General features: G+C 44.8%; 2 protein-coding genes across 3 annotated transcripts in view; one reads left to right on the forward strand and one right to left on the reverse strand.

The window, feature by feature from the left end:
• The window catches only part of LOC138798939 (oocyte zinc finger protein XlCOF8.4-like), a 346556-nt gene that overhangs the window by 67155 nt on the left and 255315 nt on the right, over positions 1 to 24086 (reverse strand). The gene's annotated exons all lie outside the window — the stretch shown is intronic.
• Positions 1 to 24086, forward strand: part of LOC138798934 (zinc finger protein 665-like) — a 90216-nt gene that overhangs the window by 6390 nt on the left and 59740 nt on the right. The window contains exons 2-5 of one of the 2 annotated variants that reach the window (XM_069979556.1): positions 4579 to 4671; positions 7085 to 7222; positions 9891 to 10014; positions 18545 to 22954. In XM_069979556.1, coding sequence (XP_069835657.1) covers positions 4603 to 4671; positions 7085 to 7222; positions 9891 to 10014; positions 18545 to 20754 — 2541 coding nt within the window. In that variant the 5' untranslated portion in view covers positions 4579 to 4602 and the 3' untranslated portion in view covers positions 20755 to 22954. Of the gene's footprint in view, positions 1 to 4578; positions 4672 to 7084; positions 7223 to 9890; positions 10015 to 18544; positions 22955 to 24086 lie in introns of those variants that run through there. The other variant, XM_069979558.1, reaches the window with a different exon arrangement.

The following is a 24086-nucleotide window of genomic DNA, read 5'->3' on the forward strand; positions in this document are numbered from 1 at the left end:
TATCCTGTATAGTGTACACTGCTGTGTAATATCCTATATAATGTACACTGCTCTGTAATATCCTGTATAATGTACACTGCTCTGTAATATCCTGTATAGTGTACACTGCTGTGTAATATCCTGTAATATCCTGTATAATGTACACTGCTCTGTAATATCCTGTATAGTGTACACTGCTCTGTAATATCCTGTAATATCCTGTAATATCCTGTAATATCCTGTATAATGTACACTGCTCTGTAATATCCTGTATAGTGTACACTGCTGTGTAATATCCTGTATAATGTACACTGCTGTGTAATATCCTGTATAATGTACACTGCTGTGTAATATCCTGTATAGTGTACACTGCTCTGTAATATCCTGTAATATCCTGTATAATGTACACTGCTGTGTAATATCCTGTATAATGTACACTGCTCTGTAATATCCTGTATAGTGTACACTGCTGTGTAATATCCTGTATAGTGTACACTGCTGTGTAATATCCTGTATAGTGTACACTGATCTGTAATATCCTGTATAATATACACTGCTGTGTAATATCCTGTATAATGTACACTGCTCTGTAATATCCTGTAATATCCTGTATAATGTACACTGCTGTGTAATATCCTGTATAATGTACACTGCTCTGTAATATCCTGTATAGTGTACACTGCTGTGTAATATCCTGTATAATGTACACTGCTGTGTAATATCCTGTATAATGTACACTGCTCTGTAATATCCTGTATAGTGTACACTGCTCTGTAATATCCTGTATAATGTACACTGCTCTGTAATATCCTGTATAATGTACACTGCTCTGTAATATCCTGTATAGTGTACACTGCTGTGTAATATCCTGTATAGTGTACACTGCTCTGTAATATCCTGTATAGTGTACACTGCTCTGTAATATCCTGTATAATGTACACTGCTGTGTAATATCCTGTATAATGTACACTGCTCTGTAATATCCTGTATAGTGTACACTGCTGTGTAATATCCTGTATAATGTACACTGCTGTGTAATATCCTGTATAGTGTACACTGATCTGTAATATCCTGTATAATATACACTGCTCTGTAATATCCTGTATAGTGTACACTGCATAGTATACACATAGTACATATATACATACACATAGTATACACATAGTACATATATACATACACATAGTATACACACAGTACATATATACATACACATAGTATACACATAGTACATATATACATACACATAGTATACACACAGTACATATATACATACACATAGTATACACATAGTACATATATACATACACATAGTATACACATAGTACATATATACATACACACAGTACATATATACATACACATAGTATACACATAGTACATATATACATACACATAGTACATATATACATATACACAGTATACACATAGTACATATATACATACACATAGTATACACACAGTACATATATACATACACATAGTATACACACAGTACATATATACATACACATAGTATACACATAGTACATATATACATACACATAGTATACACATAGTACATATATACATATACACAGTATACACATAGTACATATATACATACACATAGTATACACATAGTACATATATACATACACATAGTATACACACAGTACATATATACATACACATAGTATACACATAGTACATATATACATACACACAGTACATATATACATACACATAGTATACACATAGTACATATATACATACACATAGTACATATATACATACACATAGTATACACATAGTACATATATACATACACATAGTACATATATACATACACATAGTATACACACAGTACATATATACATACACACAGTATATATATACATACACATAGTATACACATAGCACATATATACATACACATAGTATACACATAGCACATATATACATACACATAGTATACACACAGTACATATATACATACACACAGTACATATATACATACACACAGTACATATATACATACACATAGTATACACATAGCACATATATACATACACATAGTATACACATAGCACATATATACATACACATAGTATACACATAGTACATATATACATACACATAGTACATATATACATACACATAGTACATATATACATACACATAGTACATATATACATACACATAGTACATATATACATACACATAGTATACACATAGCACATATATACATACACATAGTACATATATACATAGCACATATATACATACACATAGTATACACATAGTACATATATACATACATATAGTATACACATAGTACATATATACATACACATAGTATACACATAGTACATATATACATACACATAGTATACACATAGTACATATATACATACACATAGTATACACATAGTACATATATACATACACATAGTATACACATAGTACATATATACATACACATAGTACATATATACATACACATAGTATACACATAGTACATATATACATACACATAGTACATATATACATACACATAGTATACACATAGCACATATATACATACACATAGTATACACATAGTACATATATACATACACATAGCATACACATAGTACATATATACATACACATAGTACATATATACATAGCACATATATACATACACATAGTATACACATAGTACATATATACATACATATAGTATACACATAGTACATATATACATACACATAGTATACACATAGTACATATATACATACATACACATAGTATACACATAGTACATATATACATACATACACATAGTATACACATAGTACATATATACATAGCACATATATACATACACATAGTATACACATAGCACATATATACATACACATAGTATACACATAGTACATATATACATACACATAGTATACACATAGCACATATATACATACACATAGTACATATATACATAGCACATATATACATACACATAGTATACACATAGTACATATATACATACATATAGTATACACATAGTACATATATACATACACATAGTATACACATAGTACATATATACATACACATAGTATACACATAGTACATATATACATACACATAGTATACACATAGTACATATATACATATACACAGTATACACATAGTACATATATACATACACATAGTATACACATAGTACATATATACATACACATAGTATACACATAGTACATATATACATACACATAGTATACACATAGTACATATATACATACACATAGTATACACATAGTACATATATACATACACATAGTATACACATAGTACATATATACATACACATAGTATACACCCAGTACATATATACATACACATAGTATACACACAGTACATATATACATACACATAGTATACACATAGTACATATATACATACATACACATAGTACATATATACATACACATAGTATACACATAGTACATATATACATACACATAGTATACACATAGTACATATATACATACACATAGTATACACATAGTACATATATACATACACATAGTACATATATACATACACACAGTATACACATAGTACATATATACATACACATAGTATACACTTAGTACATATATACATACATACACATAGTACATATATACATACACATAGTATACACATAGTACATATATACATACACATAGTATACACATAGTACATATATACATACACATAGTACATATATACATACACACAGTATACACATAGTACATATATACATACACATAGTACATATATACATACACACAGTATACACATAGTACATATATACATACACATAGTATACACATAGTACAGATATACATACACATAGTATACACATAGTACATATATACATACACATAGTATACACTTAGTACATATATACATACATACACATAGTACATATATACATACACATAGTATACACATAGTACATATATACATACACATAGTATACACATAGTACATATATACATACACACAGTATACACATAGTACATATATACATACACATAGTATACACATAGTACATATATACATACACATAGTATACACATAGTACATATATACATACACATAGTATACACTTAGTACATATATACATACATACACATAGTACATATATACATACACATAGTATACACATAGTACATATATACATACACATAGTACATATATACATACACATAGTATACACTTAGTACATATATACATACATACACATAGTACATATATACATACACATAGTATACACATAGTACATATATACATACACATAGTATACATTCCGGCTGGGATTACATTAGGCCTTCCAAAAAGCTGACCTATCAGTGTGCACAGTGGTGAGTGCAGCTCCATCCCCGGTGCACACATCCCAATTCATTGGTACTGCAGTACAGCCTAGAGGCTGCTCTGTGACACCGGCCGTTCTGTGACACCGGCCGTTCTGTGACACCGGCCGTTCTGTGACACCGGCCGTTCTGTGACACCGGCCGTTCTGTGGCCCGGCTGGTGTTATACTCCATGTGTAATTAACCCCTATTCTTCCCGTTCTCTTCTCAGCATAAAGCGTCTGATGTCACCGAAATGAGGAGGGAGGAGAGCGAGCGGATACTGAGCATCACCATGGAGATCCTCCAGCTGCTGACCGGAGAGGTGAGGGGGATTCTGGGGGATGGGTCACATGACCTCCCTCCTATCTTTATTACTAGTACAGGAGGGGGGAGAGGTGAGGGATTCTGGGGGATGGGTCACATGACCTCCCTCTTATCTCTATTACTAATACAGGAGGGGAGAGGTGAGGGGGATTCTGGGGGATGGGTCACATGACCTCCCTCTTATCTCTATTACTAATACAGGAGGGGGGAGAGGTGAGGGGGATTCTGGGGGATGGGTCACATGACCTCCCTCTTATCTCTATTACTAATACAGGAGGGGAGAGGTGAGGGGGATTCTGGGGGATGGGTCACATGACCTCCCTCTTATCTCTATTACTAATACAGGAGGGGGAGAGGTGAGGGGGATTCTGGGGGATGGGTCACATGACCTCCCTCCTATCTCTATTACTAATACAGGAGGGGGGGGAGGTGAGGGGGATTCTGGGCGATGGGTCACATGACCTCCCTCTTATCTCTATTACTAATACAGGAGGGGGGGGAGGTGAGGGGGATTCTGGGGGATGGGTCACATGACCTCCCTCTTATCTCTATTACTAATACAGGAGGGGGGAGAGGTGAGGGGGATTCTGGGGGATGGGTCACATGACCTCCCTCTTATCTCTATTACTAATACAGGAGGGGGGGAGGTGAGGGGGATTCTGGGGGATGGGTCACATGACCTCCCCCTTATCTCTATTACTAATACAGGAGGGGGGGGAGAGGTGAGGGGGATTCTGGGGGATGGGTCACATGACCTCCCTCTTATCTCTATTACTAATACAGGAGGGGGGGGGAGGTGAGGGGGATTCTGGGGGATGGGTCACATGACCTCCCTCTTATCTCTATTACTAATACAGGAGGGGGAGAGGTGAGGGGGATTCTGGGGGATGGGTCACATGACCTCCCTCTTATCTCTATTACTAATACAGGAAGGGGGGTTAGGGGGATTCTGGGGGATGGGTCACATGACCTCCCTCCTATCTCTATTACTAATACAGGAGGGGGGGAGGTGAGGGGGATTCTGGGGGATGGGTCACATGACCTCCCTCCTATCTCTATTACTAATACAGGAGGGGGGAGGGGGATTCTGGGGGATGGGTCACATGACCTCCCCTTATCTCTATTACTAATACAGGAGGGGGGAGAGGTGAGGGGGATTCTGGGGGATGGGTCACATGACCTCCCCCTTATCTCTATTACTAATACAGGGGGGGGGGAGAGGTGAGGGGGATTCTGGGGGATGGGTCACATGACCTCCCTCTTATCTCTATTACTAATACAGGGGGGGGGGGGTGAGGGGGATTCTGGGGGATGGGTCACATGACCTCCCTCTTATCTCTATTACTAATACAGGAGGGGGGGGGAGAGGTGAGGGGGATTCTGGGGGATGGGTCACATGACCTCCCTCCTATCTCTATTACTAATACAGGAGGGGGGAGAGGTGAGGGGGATTCTGGGGGATGGGTCACATGACCTCCCTCTTATATCTATTACTAATACAGGGGGGGGAGGTGAGGGGGATTCTGGGGGATGGGTCACATGACCTCCCTCCTATCTCTATTACTAATACAGGAGGGGGGGGGAGGTGAGGGGGATTCTGGGGGATGGGTCACATGACCTCCCTCCTATCTCTATTACTAATACAGGAGGGGGGGGGAGGTGAGGGGGATTCTGGGGGATGGGTCACATGACCTCCCTCTTATCTCTATTACTAATACAGGAGGGGGGGAGGTGAGGGGGATTCTGGGGGATGGGTCACATGACCTCCCCCTTATCTCTATTACTAATATAGGAGGGGGGGGGTGAGGGGGATTCTGGGGGATGGGTCATATGACCTCCCTCTTATCTCTATTACTAATACAGGAGGGGGGAGGGGGATTCTGGGGGATGGGTCACATGACCTCCCTCTTATCTCTATTATTAATACAGGAGGGGGGAGGGGGATTCTGGGGGATGGGTCACATGACCTCCCTCTTATCTCTATTACTAATACAGGAGGGGGGGCGGTGAGGGGGATTCTGGGGGATGGGTCACATGACCTCCCCCTTATCTCTATTACTAATATAGGAGGGGGGGGGGTGAGGGGGATTCTGGGGGATGGGTCATATGACCTCCCTCTTATCTCTATTACTAATACAGGAGGGGGGAGGGGGATTCTGGGGGATGGGTCACATGACCTCCCTCTTATCTCTATTATTAATACAGGAGGGGGGGGGGGGATTCTGGGGGATGGGTCACATGACCTCCCTCTTATCTCTATTACTAATACAGGAGGGGGGGAGGTGAGGGGGATTCTGGGGGATGGGTCACATGACCTCCCCCTTATCTCTATTACTAATACAGGAGGGGGGGGGAGAGGTGAGGGGGATTCTGGGTAATATATAAAGTGACATTTATGTCTTAATCCTCAGGATTATACAGTAGTAAAGAAGACATCTGGGGAGTGTGTGGCCCCCAGCAGATCAAGAGGGTGGAGCATACCTGAGAGGATCAATGTCCAGAAGATCCTAGAACTCTCTAATAAGATTATCGGGCTGCTCACCAGAGAGGTGAGACTGCTGGGACATTATACAGTAATACAGGAGGGGTGGGGGGTGACTGGAGAGGTGACACTGCTGGGAATGCTGGGACATCATACATTAATACAGGAGGGCTGGGGGATGACTGGAGAGGTGACCCTGCTGGGACATTATACAGTAATACAGGAGGGGGGTGGGGGGGGGATGACTGGAGAGGTGACACTGCTGGGAATGCTGGGACATTATACAGTAATACAGGAGGGCTGGGGGATGACTGGAGAGGTGACCCTGCTGGGAATGCTGGGACATTATACAGTAATACAGGAGGGGGTGGTGACTGGAGAGGTGACACTGCTGGGACATTATACAGTAATACAGGAGGGGGGGGGGATAACTGGAGAGGTGACACTGCTGGGACATTATACAGTAATACAGGAGGGGGGGGTGACTGGAGAGGTGACACTGCTGGGAATGCTGGGACATTATACAGTAATACAGGAGGGGGGGATGACTGGAGAGGTGACACTGCTGGGAATGCTGGGACATTATACAGTAATACAGGAGGGGGGGATGACTGGAGAGGTGACACTGCTGGGAGTGCTGGGACATTATACAGTAATACAGGAGGGGGGTGGGGGGGGGTGACTGGAGAGGTGACCCTGCTGGGAATGCTGGGACATTATACAGTAATACAGGAGGGGTGGGGGGTGACTGGAGAGGTGACCCTGCTGGGAATGCTGGGACATTATATAGTAATACAGGAGGGGTGGGGGAGGATGACTGGAGAGGTGACACTGCTGGGACATTATACAGTAATACAGGAGGGGGGGGGGGATAACTGGAGAGGTGACACTGCTGGGACATTATACAGTAATACAGGATGGGGGGGGTGACTGGAGAGGTGACACTGCTGGGAATGCTGGGACATTATACAGTAATACAGGATGGGGGGGGTGACTGGAGAGGTGACACTGCTGGGACATTATACAGTAATACAGGAGGGGTGGGGGGGGGATGACTGGAGAGGTGACACTGCTGGGAATGCTGGGACATTATACAGTAATACAGGAGGGGGGGATGACTGGAGAGGTGACCCTGCTGGGAATGCTGGGACATTATACAGTAATACAGGAGGGGTGGGGGGATGACTGGAGAGGTGACACTGCTGGGACATTATACAGTAATACAGGAGGGGGGGTGACTGGAGAGGTGACCCTGCTGGGACATTATACAGTAATACAGGAGGGGTGGGGGATGACTGGAGAGGTGACCCTGCTGGGAATGCTGGGACATTATACAGTAATACAGGAGGGGGGGATGACTGGAGAGGTGACACTGCTGGGAGTGCTGGGACATTATACAGTAATACAGGAGGGGGGTGGGGGGGGGGTGACTGGAGAGGTGACCCTGCTGGGAATGCTGGGACATTATACAGTAATACAGGAGGGGTGGGGGGTGACTGGAGAGGTGACCCTGCTGGGAATGCTGGGACATTATATAGTAATACAGGAGGGGTGGGGGAGGATGACTGGAGAGGTGACACTGCTGGGACATTATACAGTAATACAGGATGGGGGGGGTGACTGGAGAGGTGACACTGCTGGGACATTATACAGTAATACAGGAGGGGTGGGGGGGGGATGACTGGAGAGGTGACACTGCTGGGAATGCTGGGACATTATACAGTAATACAGGAGGGGGGGGATGACTGGAGAGGTGACCCTGCTGGGAATGCTGGGACATTATACAGTAATACAGGAGGGGTGGGGGGATGACTGGAGAGGTGACACTGCTGGGACATTATACAGTAATACAGGAGGGGGGGTGACTGGAGAGGTGACCCTGCTGGGACATTATACAGTAATACAGGAGGGGTGGGGGATGACTGGAGAGGTGACCCTGCTGGGAATGCTGGGACATTATACAGTAATACAGAAGGGGTGGGGGGTGACTGGAGAGGTGACACTGCTGTTAATGCTGGGACATTATACAGTAATACAGGAGGGGGGTGATGACTGGAGAGGTGACCCTGCTGGGACATTATACAGTAATACAGGAGGGGTGGGGGTGACTGGAGAGGTGACACTGCTGGGACATTATACAGTTATACAGGAGGGGGGGTGACTGGAGAGGTGACCCTGCTGGGACATTATACAGTAATACAGGAGGGGGGGTGACTGGAGAGGTGACACTGCTGGGAGTGCTGGGACATTATACAGTAATACAGGAGGGGGGATGACTGGAGAGGTGACCCTGCTGGGACATTATACAGTAATACAAGAGGGGTGGGGGAGACTGGAGAGGTGACACAGCTGGGAATACTGGGACATTATACAGTAATACAGGATGGGGGGGGTGACTGGAGAGGTGACACTGCTGGGACATTATACAGTAATACAGGAGGGGGGATGACTGGAGAGGTGACACTGCTGGGACATTATACAGTAATACAGGAGGGGGGATGACTGGAGAGGTGACCCTGCTGGGAATGCTGGGACATTATACAGTAATACAGGAGGGGGGGTGACTGGAGAGGTGACACTGCTGGGAATGCTGGGACATTATACAGTAATACAGGAGGGGTGGGGGGGGGGGGTGACTGGAGAGGTGACCCTGCTGGGAATGCTGGGAGATGATAGAGTAATCCAGGAGGCAGCAGGCTGGGGGGGGATGACTATGTGACCATTGTGTGTGTCAGGTTCCTATAAGGTGTCAGGATGTGGCCGTCTATTTCTCCATGGAGGAGTGGGAGTATGTAGAAGGACACAAGGATCTGTACCGGGACGCCATGATGGAGGACCAGCCGCCCCTCACAGCATCCGGTAAGAATCAGTATTTTTTGCTGCATTGTATGTTATATTGCACTCTGTTCCCTGGCCAGTACAGGGTTAATAGATGACATCCATAGGTAACATGTTGCTATCAGTAAGTAAAGCAGAATCCCCTCCCTGTGAGACGAGTGGCTGAAGCTGTGATCACCCGTTTTCTGTAATAACACTTTCTGAGCTCCGCTCTTGCTTTACACCCTGTTCTTCCGCCCTGTTCGCTGCTCTTCACATTGATCATAGTCCGAGTCTCCGCTGTAACGTCTATCTGCCACATGTTCTTGATTTAAAGGGCCGGCCGGTCTCCTTCAGCTTCTGTTTTGTGCCAGTCTAATTCCACCTGCTCCTGTATAAAGTAAACTTAACCGCTCGCCCTGCCTGAGTATTGTTGCATTGATGCATTCTTAGTGAAGTTGCCTTACTGTGAATCTGTGGTGTTACTGATTGTGAGTCTTACTGATTCTGGGTGTTTCCTGACGTGTGCTCGTTTCCCGGTTTGCCTGTCCTATTGCCTCCTTGGATTGCCTCACCTGCCCTGACTCTTCACCTGTTTGACTGCGATTGCCGTTTCATCTCTGGTATTGTGCTGACTACTCGGCCTACTGACCATGATTACCTGGCCATGGACCACGCCGGTCAGCTCAAGACAACTGTATTAGAGCTGCTCCAGGAAATATACCCGCACCTCTAGCGGCTCCATTGTCCTCTTGTCCTCGTGGTCTGACCTAGGCCATGCAGGTGTCCAGATACCTCTGCCTCCACCATCCCAATTCCTGCCCAGCCTTCCTGATCCTCATCCACTGATCCAGAGGCACAAGTTCCCCAAGAAATGTTCCAAGGTGGCTTTCATTGTTTCCCTGCTGTCCAGAGAAGCCATGGGCCATTGTTATCCTGGAGTGTGACTGTGCGGAGACCCGGAGTCTGCAGATGCTTTTCTAGGATCCAAGCAGTGCCTCCTCTGTGGCTTCTGTGTCAGGGTTCTCAAACCGCGACCCTGGACCCTGGTCACAGAACTGACCAGGAACAATCAGGCCCAACTGGCTGTGTTTAATGGGGTCTGTAAATGCTGGTTTCCTGGGTCTACCTTGGCTGCAATGGCACAAACCCGTAAGTCCTGCAATGGGGCTAATTCTGCCGCTCCTCCTGCGTGTCTGACATCGGGCTTGCTTTCCGGCCCCTGGAACCTGAGAGCTTACATACACTTCCACCACAATACCCTCTTTTTGCAGGTTGTAAACTTTCAACTATTTCAAACTATTTGACCAAATCCAGGGTGCTAAGATCTTTACCAAGCTGGACATGAGCGGTGCATGCACCCGTATCCGCATCTGTGAGAGTGACGAGAGTACCCAGCTGTCTTTCCAGTGTTTGTTGATGACGTCTTCCTTGATCTGCTCTATGTCAGCGTGGTGATATACCTACATGACATGTCACCGTGCACCAGAGACATGTCCGTCAGGTCTTGCAGCAGCTAAGGGAACAGGCTATTTGCAAAGCTTGTAAAGTGCGTCTTGGAGAGGAGCTCAGATACAGGCACTAGATGCATCGGAGAAGCACTCCTCTGTCCTGAACTCGTATCATCTCCAGGGTTTCCAAACAATACAGAGGTTTCTTGGCTTTGCTATTTTCTACTGGCAGTTTATCCCAAACTTCTTGTCCCTCACTGCACCCATCTGCCCTGACAAAGAAGGGTTTGGGTGCCAAGGTCTGAATGCCTGGGGCTATGTCTGCCTTCCTCCCATTGTATTTTACGGCAGGACCTCTTCTACACCACCCTGGCGTCTCCAGACAAGTCTTCAGATTCATCTGGGCAAGTAAACTTCCTTGTATTGCTCCTCCCAAGCTGGTGCTATGTAAACCAGAAGGGGGTCTACATTTTCCCAATATTATTTCTTTTTGATCTGCCAAAAATATGCCCTCTCAAATAAAAAGCTCCATGCTAATGAAAGATTCCACAATGGCGTGGAGAGAAACTCATAAAACCCTCCAAGGAGAAGTCCAGATCTTTAAAAAATTTGACAGGCAGTAGTGGCAGGGGAGAAAATAACAATCAAGCATTGCTTACTTCTCTCCGTGCCCGCGATGCACCCTGTTACCAGTCCTGGGACATCCGCCAGAGGCTGTTTTCGTGACGTCACACAACTCAGGGGTGGAATGCCCATCCCGGCTGATGGACAGCTTGCTCAGTGTCCCGCCCGAGTCACTGATTGGCTGAGCAGCCAGTACTTCAGCCGGGTTGTGTCATTGGCTCTGGTGGAGATCCGACGCTGGAGAGGCACAGGGAGAGGTGAGTTAGTAGAGTTTTTTATGTTCCCCCAAGCCTCTGCTGTTTAAAAATTTAGAAGTCGTCCAAAAATACAGCCCACCACCATCACACTTTTTATCTGTTAGGCACAGACATTTTGTTCAGGTTGTGCAACCTATCGATAGAATCTCCATCAGACACACTAGATGTTCTGATAGCTAGTACCCTGCACAAGACAACAATACCTAACCTTTCTAATGCCCTCAGGAACACGTTCTTAAAGATGAACACTAAGGCATTATCCCACATGGTTTAAGTGGACTGGTGATCTGGATATTTAGGAGCCTTCATGGGTGGCTCACACTCATCAATGAGAGGTGTCGAGAAGCGTACTGTAAGCACATGCAGCCTCATACCACCTTCTCCAGAATGTCCAAAATGCCAAACGGGTGTTCACCAATTTGTGGCCTGGGGTCTGGGTTTGCTCATACACAAAAACCTACAGGAGTATGGTATTAGATTATAGAGCCACTCATTGGACGGTCAGAGTACCAAACACCCTATCTCAGGCCTATCTTTTCCACCAACTTTGCCCTCTAGATAAAGAAACTCAGAGGGCAATACCAGAAATGATTGAGATTGTCTGACTTGTAACCCTAAGGTGTTACTTCCATGAATGGTTAGCAGTGGCCACTCCAGACATCTCTATGGTAGTCTCAAACCGTAAGATTTGATTTGGGTAGATAGGATCTTTGCCGAGCAGCACAAAAGTCAAGGCACAAAAAATCTCTTTACTCGCTGGAGGACATTCCTATGTTTCCACTACCAAACATAGAAAATCAGTGATATGGTCCGCCCATTTAGATGTAAGAAGTGGTACTGTCAAAACGAGTGGGAGCTCTTTGTCTCCCCAGCACAGTTAGGGCTAATTCACACGTCCGTTGTTCTGTCCGCAATGTTATCCGAAACCAATGTTATCCTATGGCCCGATTCACATGTTCATACGTGTATACGGAGCCGCGTTCCGTGCCGCAAAAAACGGACATGTAATGCGGAACGTTTTTTTGCAGCACGGATCGCTGGAGTAATGATGTGTGAACGTAGTGCTTCATGAAGCACGGAGCACTACGGATACACATACGGTAGTGCGGCCACGGACTGCACTACGGGTGTGTGAATGTGGCCTTATTCTCCTGGCAGACCATCTAGTTAGCCACATCGCTTATATTTCTTTAAATACCTGGCTGGCAATGTTGGTGTGAGGAGGGCCAATGATCTGCCACTCCCAATAGGTTTGGTTCAGCTGATACGCTCTCACGCTCTTTTGCTGCCACAGATGGGGATGAAGAGTCTTAATACATCATGGGCCCTTGTCAGCTGGTAATGGTGGCTCCAGTCTTGATCAAGGACCTCCCACCTGGGAAAACATTTGTGCCAGTTGCCAAGCAAAGACTGGTCCTTGTCTAGGGTCACATTTCCAAGCTTACTTGTCACTCTGGAGTGCAGAAGACGCTTTCCTGAGTCACCCAGCACTATTAGTGGCCTACTATGGCTAAGGTCCCTAGAAGCAAGTTGGTTGTACCCTTACAGCCATTGCCTAATCCAGATTCGTCCAGGCAGCACATCATCATGGACTTTATCATGGATCTGCCGCTCTCTGCTGGCTGCACATCTCAGTAGTTGTGGACTATTTCTCCAAGATGGTCCACTTCATCCCTCTCTTGGGCTGGCTTTCTGCCACGTGCCTGGCCCATCTGTTGGTGGCACACATCTTCTGCTTGCACAGTCAGAATTCCCGGTTCTGGGGTGCTCTCTGCTAGGGGACTATTCTCGAGGACACCATCTTCAGACCAAAAGCCAAGTAGAATGAGTAAACCAGACTCTGGAGAACGACCTGCGTTATTTTATTTCAGCTTACCAAGACGATTGGGCACGACTCCTTCCCTGGGCCGAGTTCTGCTCCAGTCATTCAGGGTAATCTTCTGATTCATCGTCTTACTACATAGGATTTAAATGACATCCGCGGCTACCGTTCCATGTCCCAGAATCTACCGAGATTCCGCCCGGTCCTCACTCCTGCTCACCACCTCGTACACATTAAGGTCATGTTCACACTTAGTATGACATTGGCCGTTCTGTGACCGTTCTTTGAGCCGGACACTCCATTGTGTGACCTGTCAGGGTTGTGCGCCTGCTATTCAATGCGTGACATTTCAGGCCGCTAGGCATCCCGTCTGGAGCGTATACTATGTATGTATATATTATATATATATAAATAATGGGGGACATTTATTAAGTCCGGCATAAAAAATGTCCCCGCACCTCTGGAGCTCAGGGGATGTATGTAGAGGCGCACTGCCTCTACATAAATCCCAATTTCACGGAGCCCGTCCAAGCGAAAGTTTTGAAACCTACGCTCAGAGCTAAATTCAGCGTACCCAGAGTCCGCGCCCCCCTAATTATGAGAGGTCGTGTAGCTGACCTGTGGCCGATCATCATTGTCTAGAACAACGTCACCCGTGTTGGAGGATTCCAAGTGACAATTGGGTGAAAGATCAGGAAAGAAAAAATATTCTCAGAAAGTTTCAAGAATTTTTCCAGAAAGCCTGATCGTCCATCGCCCAGTGTCATTGATCATGTATGGCCGGTTGTCATTGTGTCATTCATCATGTATGGCTGCTTACGGTGTAATATTTTCTGTGAAGTGATTGCTCATCAGACGATTGTTGGTTCAATTCTCAAGCTGGTTCTTTCCAATGTGTTCGACCTTTAGGACCCCAGTCTATACATGTCTGGACGTGAACACAAAGCTACTCGGTTCTTAAGGCGGCCATACACACTAAGTGATAGATGAACACGCCGGATGGATGATTGCTTCCTAGACACAGTTGGCCATAAGGTTCCCAGACACGTGGCGTTTGCCATTAGAGTTCCCAGCCACGTGGCGTTTGCCATTAGAGTTCCCAGCCACGTGGCGTTTGCCATTAGAGTTCCCAGCCACGTGGCGTTTGCCATTAGGGTTCCCAGACACTGTGTCGGAATTACGCTGATCCCATCTCAGTAATCAACACATCTGGTCTGCAGCAGCCCAGAGTAATACAGCTCTGATCTAATTGATCTGTGCTGTATTATGTACAAAGCATTGTTCTATATAAAAGATCAGTGTAGTTGTATTAGAAGTCCCACAGGGGGAAAAACCCTAACCGCAGGGGAAATTACCCCAGTGGGACTAAGACTAATCCCAGGAGGAATAACCCTAACCCCAGGGGAAACTAAGCCTAATCCCAGGGGAAACTAAGCCTAACCCCCAAAAACCGCCCCACCCCAAGTGCAAAATTGATGATTTTTGGACGTATCAAATCCAGAAAAATTGTGATAAAAAGATGCATATACATAACAATATACCGATAGAAAGTACAGATCATGGTGCAAAAGATGACACCTCACACAGCCCCATAGACCAAAGGATAACAGTGTTATACAGAGGGAATAGAGCACAGGATAAGAGCGTTATACAGAGGGAATAGAGCACAGGATAACAGCGTTATACAGAGGGAATAGAGCACAGGATAACAGCGTTATACAGAGGGAATAGAGCACAGGATAACAGCGTTATACAGAGGGAATAGAGCACAGGATAACAGCGTTATACAGAGGGAATAGAGCACAGGATAACAGCGTTATACAGAGGGAATAGAGCACAGGATAACAGCGTTATACAGAGGGAATAGAGCACAGGATAACAGCGTTATACAGAGGGAATAGAGCACAGGATAACAGCGTTATACAGAGGGAATAGAGCACAGGATAACAGCGTTATACAGAGGGAATAGAGCACAGGATAACAGCGTTATACAGAGGGAATAGAGCAAAGGATAACAGCGTTATACAGAGGGAATAGAGCACAGGATAACAGCGTTATACAGAGGGAATAGAGCACAGGATAACAGCGTTATACAGAGGGAATAGAGCAAAGGATAACAGCGTTATACAGAGGGAATAGAGCAAAGGATAACAGCGTTATACAGAGGGAATAGAGCACAGGATAACAGCGTTATACAGAGGGAATAGAGCACAGGATAACAGCGTTATATGGAGGGAATAGAGCAAAGGATAACAGTGTTATACAGAGGGAATAGAGCACAGGATAACAGCGTTATACAGAGGGAATAGAGCACAGGATAACAGCGTTATACAGAGGGAATAGAGCAAAGTATAACAGCGTTATACAGAGGGAATAGAGCACAGGATAACAGCGTTATAAGGAGGGAATAGAGCACAGGATAACAGCGTTATACAGAGGGAATAGAGCACAGGATAACAGCGTTATAAGGAGGGAATAGAGCACAGGATAACAGAGTTATACAGAGGGAATAGAGCACAGGATAACAGCGTTATAAGGAGGGAATAGAGCAAAGGATAACAGAGTTATAAGGAGGGAATAGAGCACAGGATAACAGCGTTATACGGAGGGAATAGAGCACAGGATAACAGAGTTATAAGGAGGGAATAGAGCACAGGATAACAGAGTTATAGGGAGGGAATAGAGCACAGGATAACAGTGTTATACAGAGGGAATAGAGCACAGGATAACAGAGTTATAAGGAGGGAATAGAGCACAGGATAACAGCGTTATACAGAGGGAATAGAGCACAGGATAACAGAGTTATAAGGAGGGAATAGAGCACAGGATAACAGTGTTATACAGAGGGAATAGAGCACAGGATAACAGCGTTATAAGGAGGGAATAGAGCACAGGATAACAGTGTTATACAGAGGGAATAGAGCAAAGGATAACAGCGTTATAAGGAGGGAATAGAGCACAGGATAACAGTTATAAGGAGGGAATAGAGCACAGGATAACAGAGTTATACAGAGGGAATAGAGCACAGTATAACAGCGTTATAGGGAGGGAATAGAGCAAAGGATAACAGTGTTATAAGGAGGGAATAGAGCAAAGGATAACAGCGTTATAAGGAGGGAATAGAGCACAGGATAACAGCGTTATAAGGAGGGAATAGAGCACAGGATAACAGCGTTATAAGGAGGGAATAGAGCACAGTATAACAGAGTTATAAGGAGGGAATAGAGCACAGGATAACAGAGTTATATGGAGGGAATAGAGCACAAGATAACAGAGTTATAAGGAGGGAATAGAGCACAGGATAACAGCGTTATAAGGAGGGAATAGAGCACAGGATAACAGAGTTATAAGGAGGGGATTGAGGGATTTTAGGAAACATTTAGTTTTTTAAGGTTTTAATTTTTTAAGCGCCGTCAGGTAAAATAAGTTATATAAGTTACATATCGCTGTAATTGTACTGACTTGAGGAACATAGATAACATGTTTTAATTTAAATTTCACTGCTGAAATGTTTTTTTTCACGGTTTTGCAGCATATTTTATGGAAAAATAAAGTCTGTCATTGAAAAGTACAATTAGTGGCACAAAAAATAAGGGCTCATGTGGGTCTGTAGGTGAAAAAGTACAAGCGCTATGGCCTTCTTGGTCGTGTGTTTTAAAATGCGCCGGTGCCATTAACTCGGCTGCTGCAGATTAAAAGATCATATTATAAGACACGAGCAAAAGGGACTTCCTGTCATCATATGGACATTACCAGCAGTTTGGGTGTGGGGGGGATGGTGGATACAGTGTCGTTTTAAATAATCTGCACTAAACCAGCTCAATGGATGCAGGTGTATAGCTGTATTAGTGAGGTGCAGCACGTTCCCTCATGAATACTTACCTGTCCGCGATCCTCTGGTGTTCTCCTATGGGTCTCTGGTGTCCCCCACTGATCACACTCGCTTCCTGACTGAGACCACGAGCGATGTCTCAGTCAGTGATTGGCTGAGCGGGCTGGAGGCGGCTGCGATCAGCAGGGGACACTAGAAACCCACAGGACACAGAGGGAGTGCGGACAGGTGAGGATACCCTTTTGTTTTCCATGTGTGTTAAACTGTGTGCCCGCCATCTTTGACCGGCTTCACAAAAAGTTTGTAATGAATATCGGTTTGTGAAGTTCGGTTAGCTGGTCTCTATGCACAATCTTTCTGGAAACCTCCTGAGAATATACTTTCTCAGAAGATCATACATGGAAGAGAGATCTTTTCCGAATGAAAGATTTTTTTTTTTGTCCAACTGAGTTCTTTCCAGATGAATCTGCCATTGGGCGGCTAAAATGACCCTTCATTGCTAAAGTTTTTGTTGAAATTATCCCTTTTTTTTACCAACTAATTTGTACAGCCACCAAAATATAATATTTTATATTATATTTTCCAGGTCATCTTCATGACAAGGTGTCCCCACAAGTCTCCAGTCGATTGAATTTGGGAAATGACGAGGTTTCACGTGATGGTGAAAGTGTAAAATGTGGCAGCGGTTATGTACCTGTCAATGAAGAAACAGTCTTGTGTAATGGAGAAACCATCATGGAAACCAACATTTGTCCTGAACAATATCCACCTCCTCCTATTATGGACGTCTTATGTGATAGAGAAAACTTTACAGACACTTATACACAACAAGTTCCAAGCACTCATAATATGGAGGAGCCACCCTCGTGTGATGGAGATCTCAGCGAACCCAACATCTTTGGATCTACAGACCAAACTCAACTACATCCAGCTACTCATATTAAGGAAGAACCACCCTCATGTGATGGAGATCTTACCAAACCCAACATCTTTGGATCTAGAGACCATACTCGACTACTTCCGACTACTTATATTAAGGAAGAACCACCCTCGTGTAATGGAGATCTTACCGAACCCAACATCTTTGGATCTACAGACCATACTCGACTACTTCCGACTACTCATATTAAGGAAGAACCACCCTCGTGTGATGGAGATCTTACCGAACCCAACATCTTTGGATTTACAGACCATACTCGACTACATCCGACTACTCATATTAAGGCAGAACCACCCTCGTGTGATGGAGATCTCACCGAACCCAACATCTTTGGATCTACAGACCATACTGGACTACATCCTACTACTCATATTAAGAAAGAACCACTTTCATGTGATGAGGACTTTATAGAACCCAACATTTCCACACCTATAGACTGTATACAATATTTGGCTCCTCTTAAGGGCGAACCTTTCACATGTGATGATCCCATCAGGTACACGCCAGTCAGTCACACACAGCAGCATCAATGTCTTGATATTAAAAAGGAACCAGACTCGGATCATGTAGGAAACATCCCCCATGCAGATAGTTATACGCCAAGAGAACTTGCACAATATCCATCTACTAAAGTTAAGGAGGAACCATCTTCATGTTATGGAGGAAACGTCACATACCCTAAGAATTATATAATTGCATATTGTACCAAGCCATGTCCAACTGCACATGTTAAGGAGGAACCAAGGTCATCTGATGTAAAAGACTTCACTGGCCCCAACAGATATACACATTATAACTCTTCATATACTAAGGAGAAGCCGGGATCATCTGATGTGAGAGACTTCACCGGTCCCAGCACATATACACAGTATAACTCTACGCATACTAAGGAGAAGCCGGGATGGTCTGATGTGAGAGACTTCACCGGTCCCAGCACGTATACACAGTATAACTCTTCATATACTAAAGAGAAGCCGGGATGGTCTGATGTGAGAGACTTCACCGGTCCCAGCATGTATACACAGTATAACTCCATTCCAGCTCAAGGAGATCCTAAATATCCATTTGCTCAACTGCATGAACAACCAATGGCCAGTCAGTATCTTAAAGAGACCGATCTTTACACGGCTACAGACCGGACACAGAACTTTCCATCTACTTGTGTTAAGGAGGAAAGTGGCGCACAACATTTACCAAGTTTAGGTTGTACCGATGTAAAGACGGACAAATCCGTATCTCCCCTGAAGGTCGTAGTCTTGGCACACTTGGTTGACATAGATAAACCAGGTACCACTTACAACAAAGGTGATCATTCCCTGAGTCAGAAATGCGTTGCGAGCACATCCAACCATATTAACCACGAGACAAAGGAGAAAAGTTTCTCTAAAAGTCATTCGGTGAGGAATTCAGAATCGGGACAGACATTTGGAGACATTTCCAATCTGACAAAATACTTAAGGACTCATTCTAAAAAGAAAATCCCCCAATGTCCGGAATGTGGAGAGTACTTTCTAAGGAAGATTCAGCTAGATGCCCACCTCAACGCAGTTCACCAAACACAGAAGGCTTTTTTTCTTCCAGGCCGTCCCAAATATTATGTGAATAAAGTTCAGATACTGGATCGAAAGAAACGTCTCGGAGAAAGAACCTATCAATGTTCTGTTTGTAGTAAATGCTTTACCAATGAACCGACTCTTCTAACCCACGAGAGATGCCACAGAGAGAAACCCTTCCAGTGTCCCCTATGCGGCAAATGTTTCAAAATTTATTATGAACTTTTTGTGCATAAAAAGACTCACAGCAAAGACTCCTCTGAAAGAGCGGCCAAAGCACCTAAGTGCCCAAGTAAGTCCTGAGCAGGGGCTTCCATACTGTGAAGGTTCAGAGTGCAAGAAAAAAAACTGTAGTCTCGCTCAGGAACAAGTAACCTCTAAATCAGGGAAGGAAGTCACAAGTAAGATGGTTCAGGCTCTGGTCATACCTGAAACTGAAGCTACAGTCTTTGCTAGAACCTTTATATAGTGGATATCACTGGTAGCTGTTGGAATTGGGTCCCAGTGTGTTGTCCATTGTTTCGAGAGGAAAACAGCTGTACGTGCAGAGCAAATGAGATAAAAATGAGCCTCTGACGCAGGTGTGAACAGAGCCTTAAAGGGAGTCTATCATCTCATTTCAGCAAGTTAAACTACAGACACTGTCGGACAGGTGCTGGAAAGTTTGTGAATATACCCCAGTTACATTAGATGGGCATCAGATTTTAAGGTGGGGCTGTGCCACTTGAGCGCCACAGCATCACTCACCACCTTGCTCCCTCACCCCAGCTTCAGTGACATCTCTTGTCTTCGAGTGCGTGTGCCGCTTACAGAATACATGCCATGGGTACAGGTGCAGACTGAGCTCAGCACTGAAAACCCCAATACACCAATCAAGTCTGAATGGTTTGGATGAGGTTGCGAGGACACGAGCAGTGTTGTGGTACTTGAGTTGCTTGGCCTGTAATCCAGGACACTTGGAGCCATGATGATCTGATACCGATAAATAGCAGCAAGAGTTTGTTAAAAATTCGAGATGAGCGATGAGGGCTTTGTTAGGGTTCGTACGGAACAGAACAATCTGCTTTTGAATCCCACGGTCTGTCCACTATGTGGAAAAGGTGGAGACAGCCCAAGGACCTCCTGGAAAACATGGATACAGCCATACGCCATGTTTTCTAGACAGTCCTTGGACTTTCTCCACATAGTGGACAGACAGCGGGATTCAAAAGCTGATTGTTCTACTTCGTACCAACCTAAATAAAGCCTGTTTTGCTGATCTGTATTTAAAATACATTTGCTAGCTCCTATCCGGCACAGCTGGTAGTGTAACGCCAGGTAACTGACACAGCTGGTAGTGTAACATCAGATAACCGACACAGCTGGTAGTGAAACACCAGAAAACCGACACAGCTGGTAGTGTAACGCCAGATAACCAACACAACTGGTGGTGTAACACCAGATAACCTACAGCTGGTAGTGTAACGTCAGATAACCGACACAACTGGTGGTGTAACGTCAGATAACCGACACAACTGGTGGTGTAACACGAGATAACCGACACAACTGGTGGTGTAACACGAGATAACCGGCACAGCTGATAGTGTAACACCAGATAACCGACACAACTGGTGGTGTAACGTCAGATAACCGACACAACTGGTGGTGTAACACCAGATAACCGACACAGCTGGTAGTGTAACACGAGATAACCGACACAGCTGGTAGTGTAACACGAGATAACCGGCACAGCTGATAGTGTAACACCAGATAACCGACATAACTGGTAGTGTAACACCAGATAACCAACACAGCTGGTAGTGTAACGTCAGATAACAGACATAGCTGGTAGTGTAACACCAGATAACCGACACAACTGGTGGTGTAACACCAGATAACTCACTACCAGCTGTGCCGGTTTTCTGACTTTACACTACCAGCTGTGTCAAACACCAGACAACCGACACAGCTGGTAGTGTAACGCCAAACATCCGGCACAGCTGGTAGTGAAACATCAGATAACCTGCACAGCTGGTAGTGAAACACCAGATAACCTACACAACTGGTAGTGAAACACCAGACAACCGACACAGAGTAAGACCAGATGAGCCGACTTCTCCAGTAGTGCAACACCAGAGGAGCTGATACTCACAGCAACAATAAAGAAAAACATTGGAAGATTTCCTTAGACTCGATATCTCATCAAGTTCTATTTACTGTAGAGGGAGACAATCTTTCAGCTATCTCTGCTCCTGTCAGTGCAGCAGCACTCTGAGGAAAAGGCTCTATGTTAGGCAGTGTATACCACATGACTGGGTGCCTTTTTTCTATGTCAGCCCCTGTAACCACTGCCCTGTGCCCACAACTGTGTTCATACGGCTTTGGCGGAGGTCAGTTTATATCCCAAAGCTTTCTTGGTGGAGTTGCTTGTCTTTAGTAGGAGTATACGGCGGGTTATTGCTGAATCATGGAGGCCAGTGATGGTTTATTGTACAGCACTATGAAGAATATATATATGATGTGATTGGCTCTCGGCTCGGTGTTGTTCTTTCTTTAGCCAGAAGAGGTCTCTACCCCCCAGCCTCTCTTCCCGCCTGCCTTGGTCTACCCCCAGCCTCGTCTGTCACCACGTACTCGCATCTGTAGTAACAGACACTACCGGTTCCCGTCCTTATGGACTCCCATCTGTGGTAACAGACAATACCGGGTCCCGTCCCCACGTACTCGCATCTTTGGTGACAGGCACTACCGGTTCCTGTCCTCATGGACTCCCATCTGTGGTTACAGACACTACTGGGTCCCATTCCCAGGGACTCGCCTCTGTGGTGAAAGACACTACCGGGTCCCGTCCTTACGGACTGGCATCTGTGGTCACAGGCAATACCGGGTCCCGTCCTCAGGTACTCGCATCTGTGGTGAAAGACACTACCGGGTCTTGTCCTTACGGACTCCCATCTGTGGTGATAGACACTACCGGGTCCCGTCCTCATGGACTCCCATCTGTGGTGACAGACACTACCGGGTACCGTCCTCACGGACACCCATCCACTAGAAAAAACTTTGTCCCCCTTCTCCTATCTTACTGACATTCTGATAGCCACCAGCTTCTCGGCACAGATGGCCCCGTACTCATGGACTCCCATCTGTGGTGACAAACACTACTGGGTCCCACAAAAACAAAAGAAGTCCAACAGCTCCTTGGAGATTCTCCAAAAATGGCCAGCAATAGAATAAAGGATGCACGCAGGTATGCTCACAATCCTAGGTATGAGCACAACGAACTCCAAAAGAAAAGGTTTCCCACAGCATCCAGGATGAAAATAGTGTGTTTATTCACACATCAGGGTACACAAAAAATGCAACGTTTCGGCCTGCTGGCCTTTGTCAAGCTTGACAAAGGCCAGCAGGCCAAAACGTAGCATTTTTCTCTCCTCACCTTCATGACGGCACCACAGGAGTTAACTCTTACCCTAGGGACAGGAAAAGCACACAGCGAGAGGTTAAAAGCCCCTTCCCCCAAACACCAGTGCTTTTCCTGTCCCTGAAGGGCAGGCATGAGAGGTGTGGGGGATCCCCAGAAGAAAAAATTCCCCTTACCAGCGGGATCAATCGGGTTCATCTGGATGGGGTAAGGAAAGGCCCGCTTTGCGCGTCAT

Source organism: Dendropsophus ebraccatus, chromosome 8 (genome assembly GCF_027789765.1).
Source record: "Dendropsophus ebraccatus isolate aDenEbr1 chromosome 8, aDenEbr1.pat, whole genome shotgun sequence".
NCBI lineage: Eukaryota > Metazoa > Chordata > Amphibia > Anura > Hylidae > Dendropsophus > Dendropsophus ebraccatus.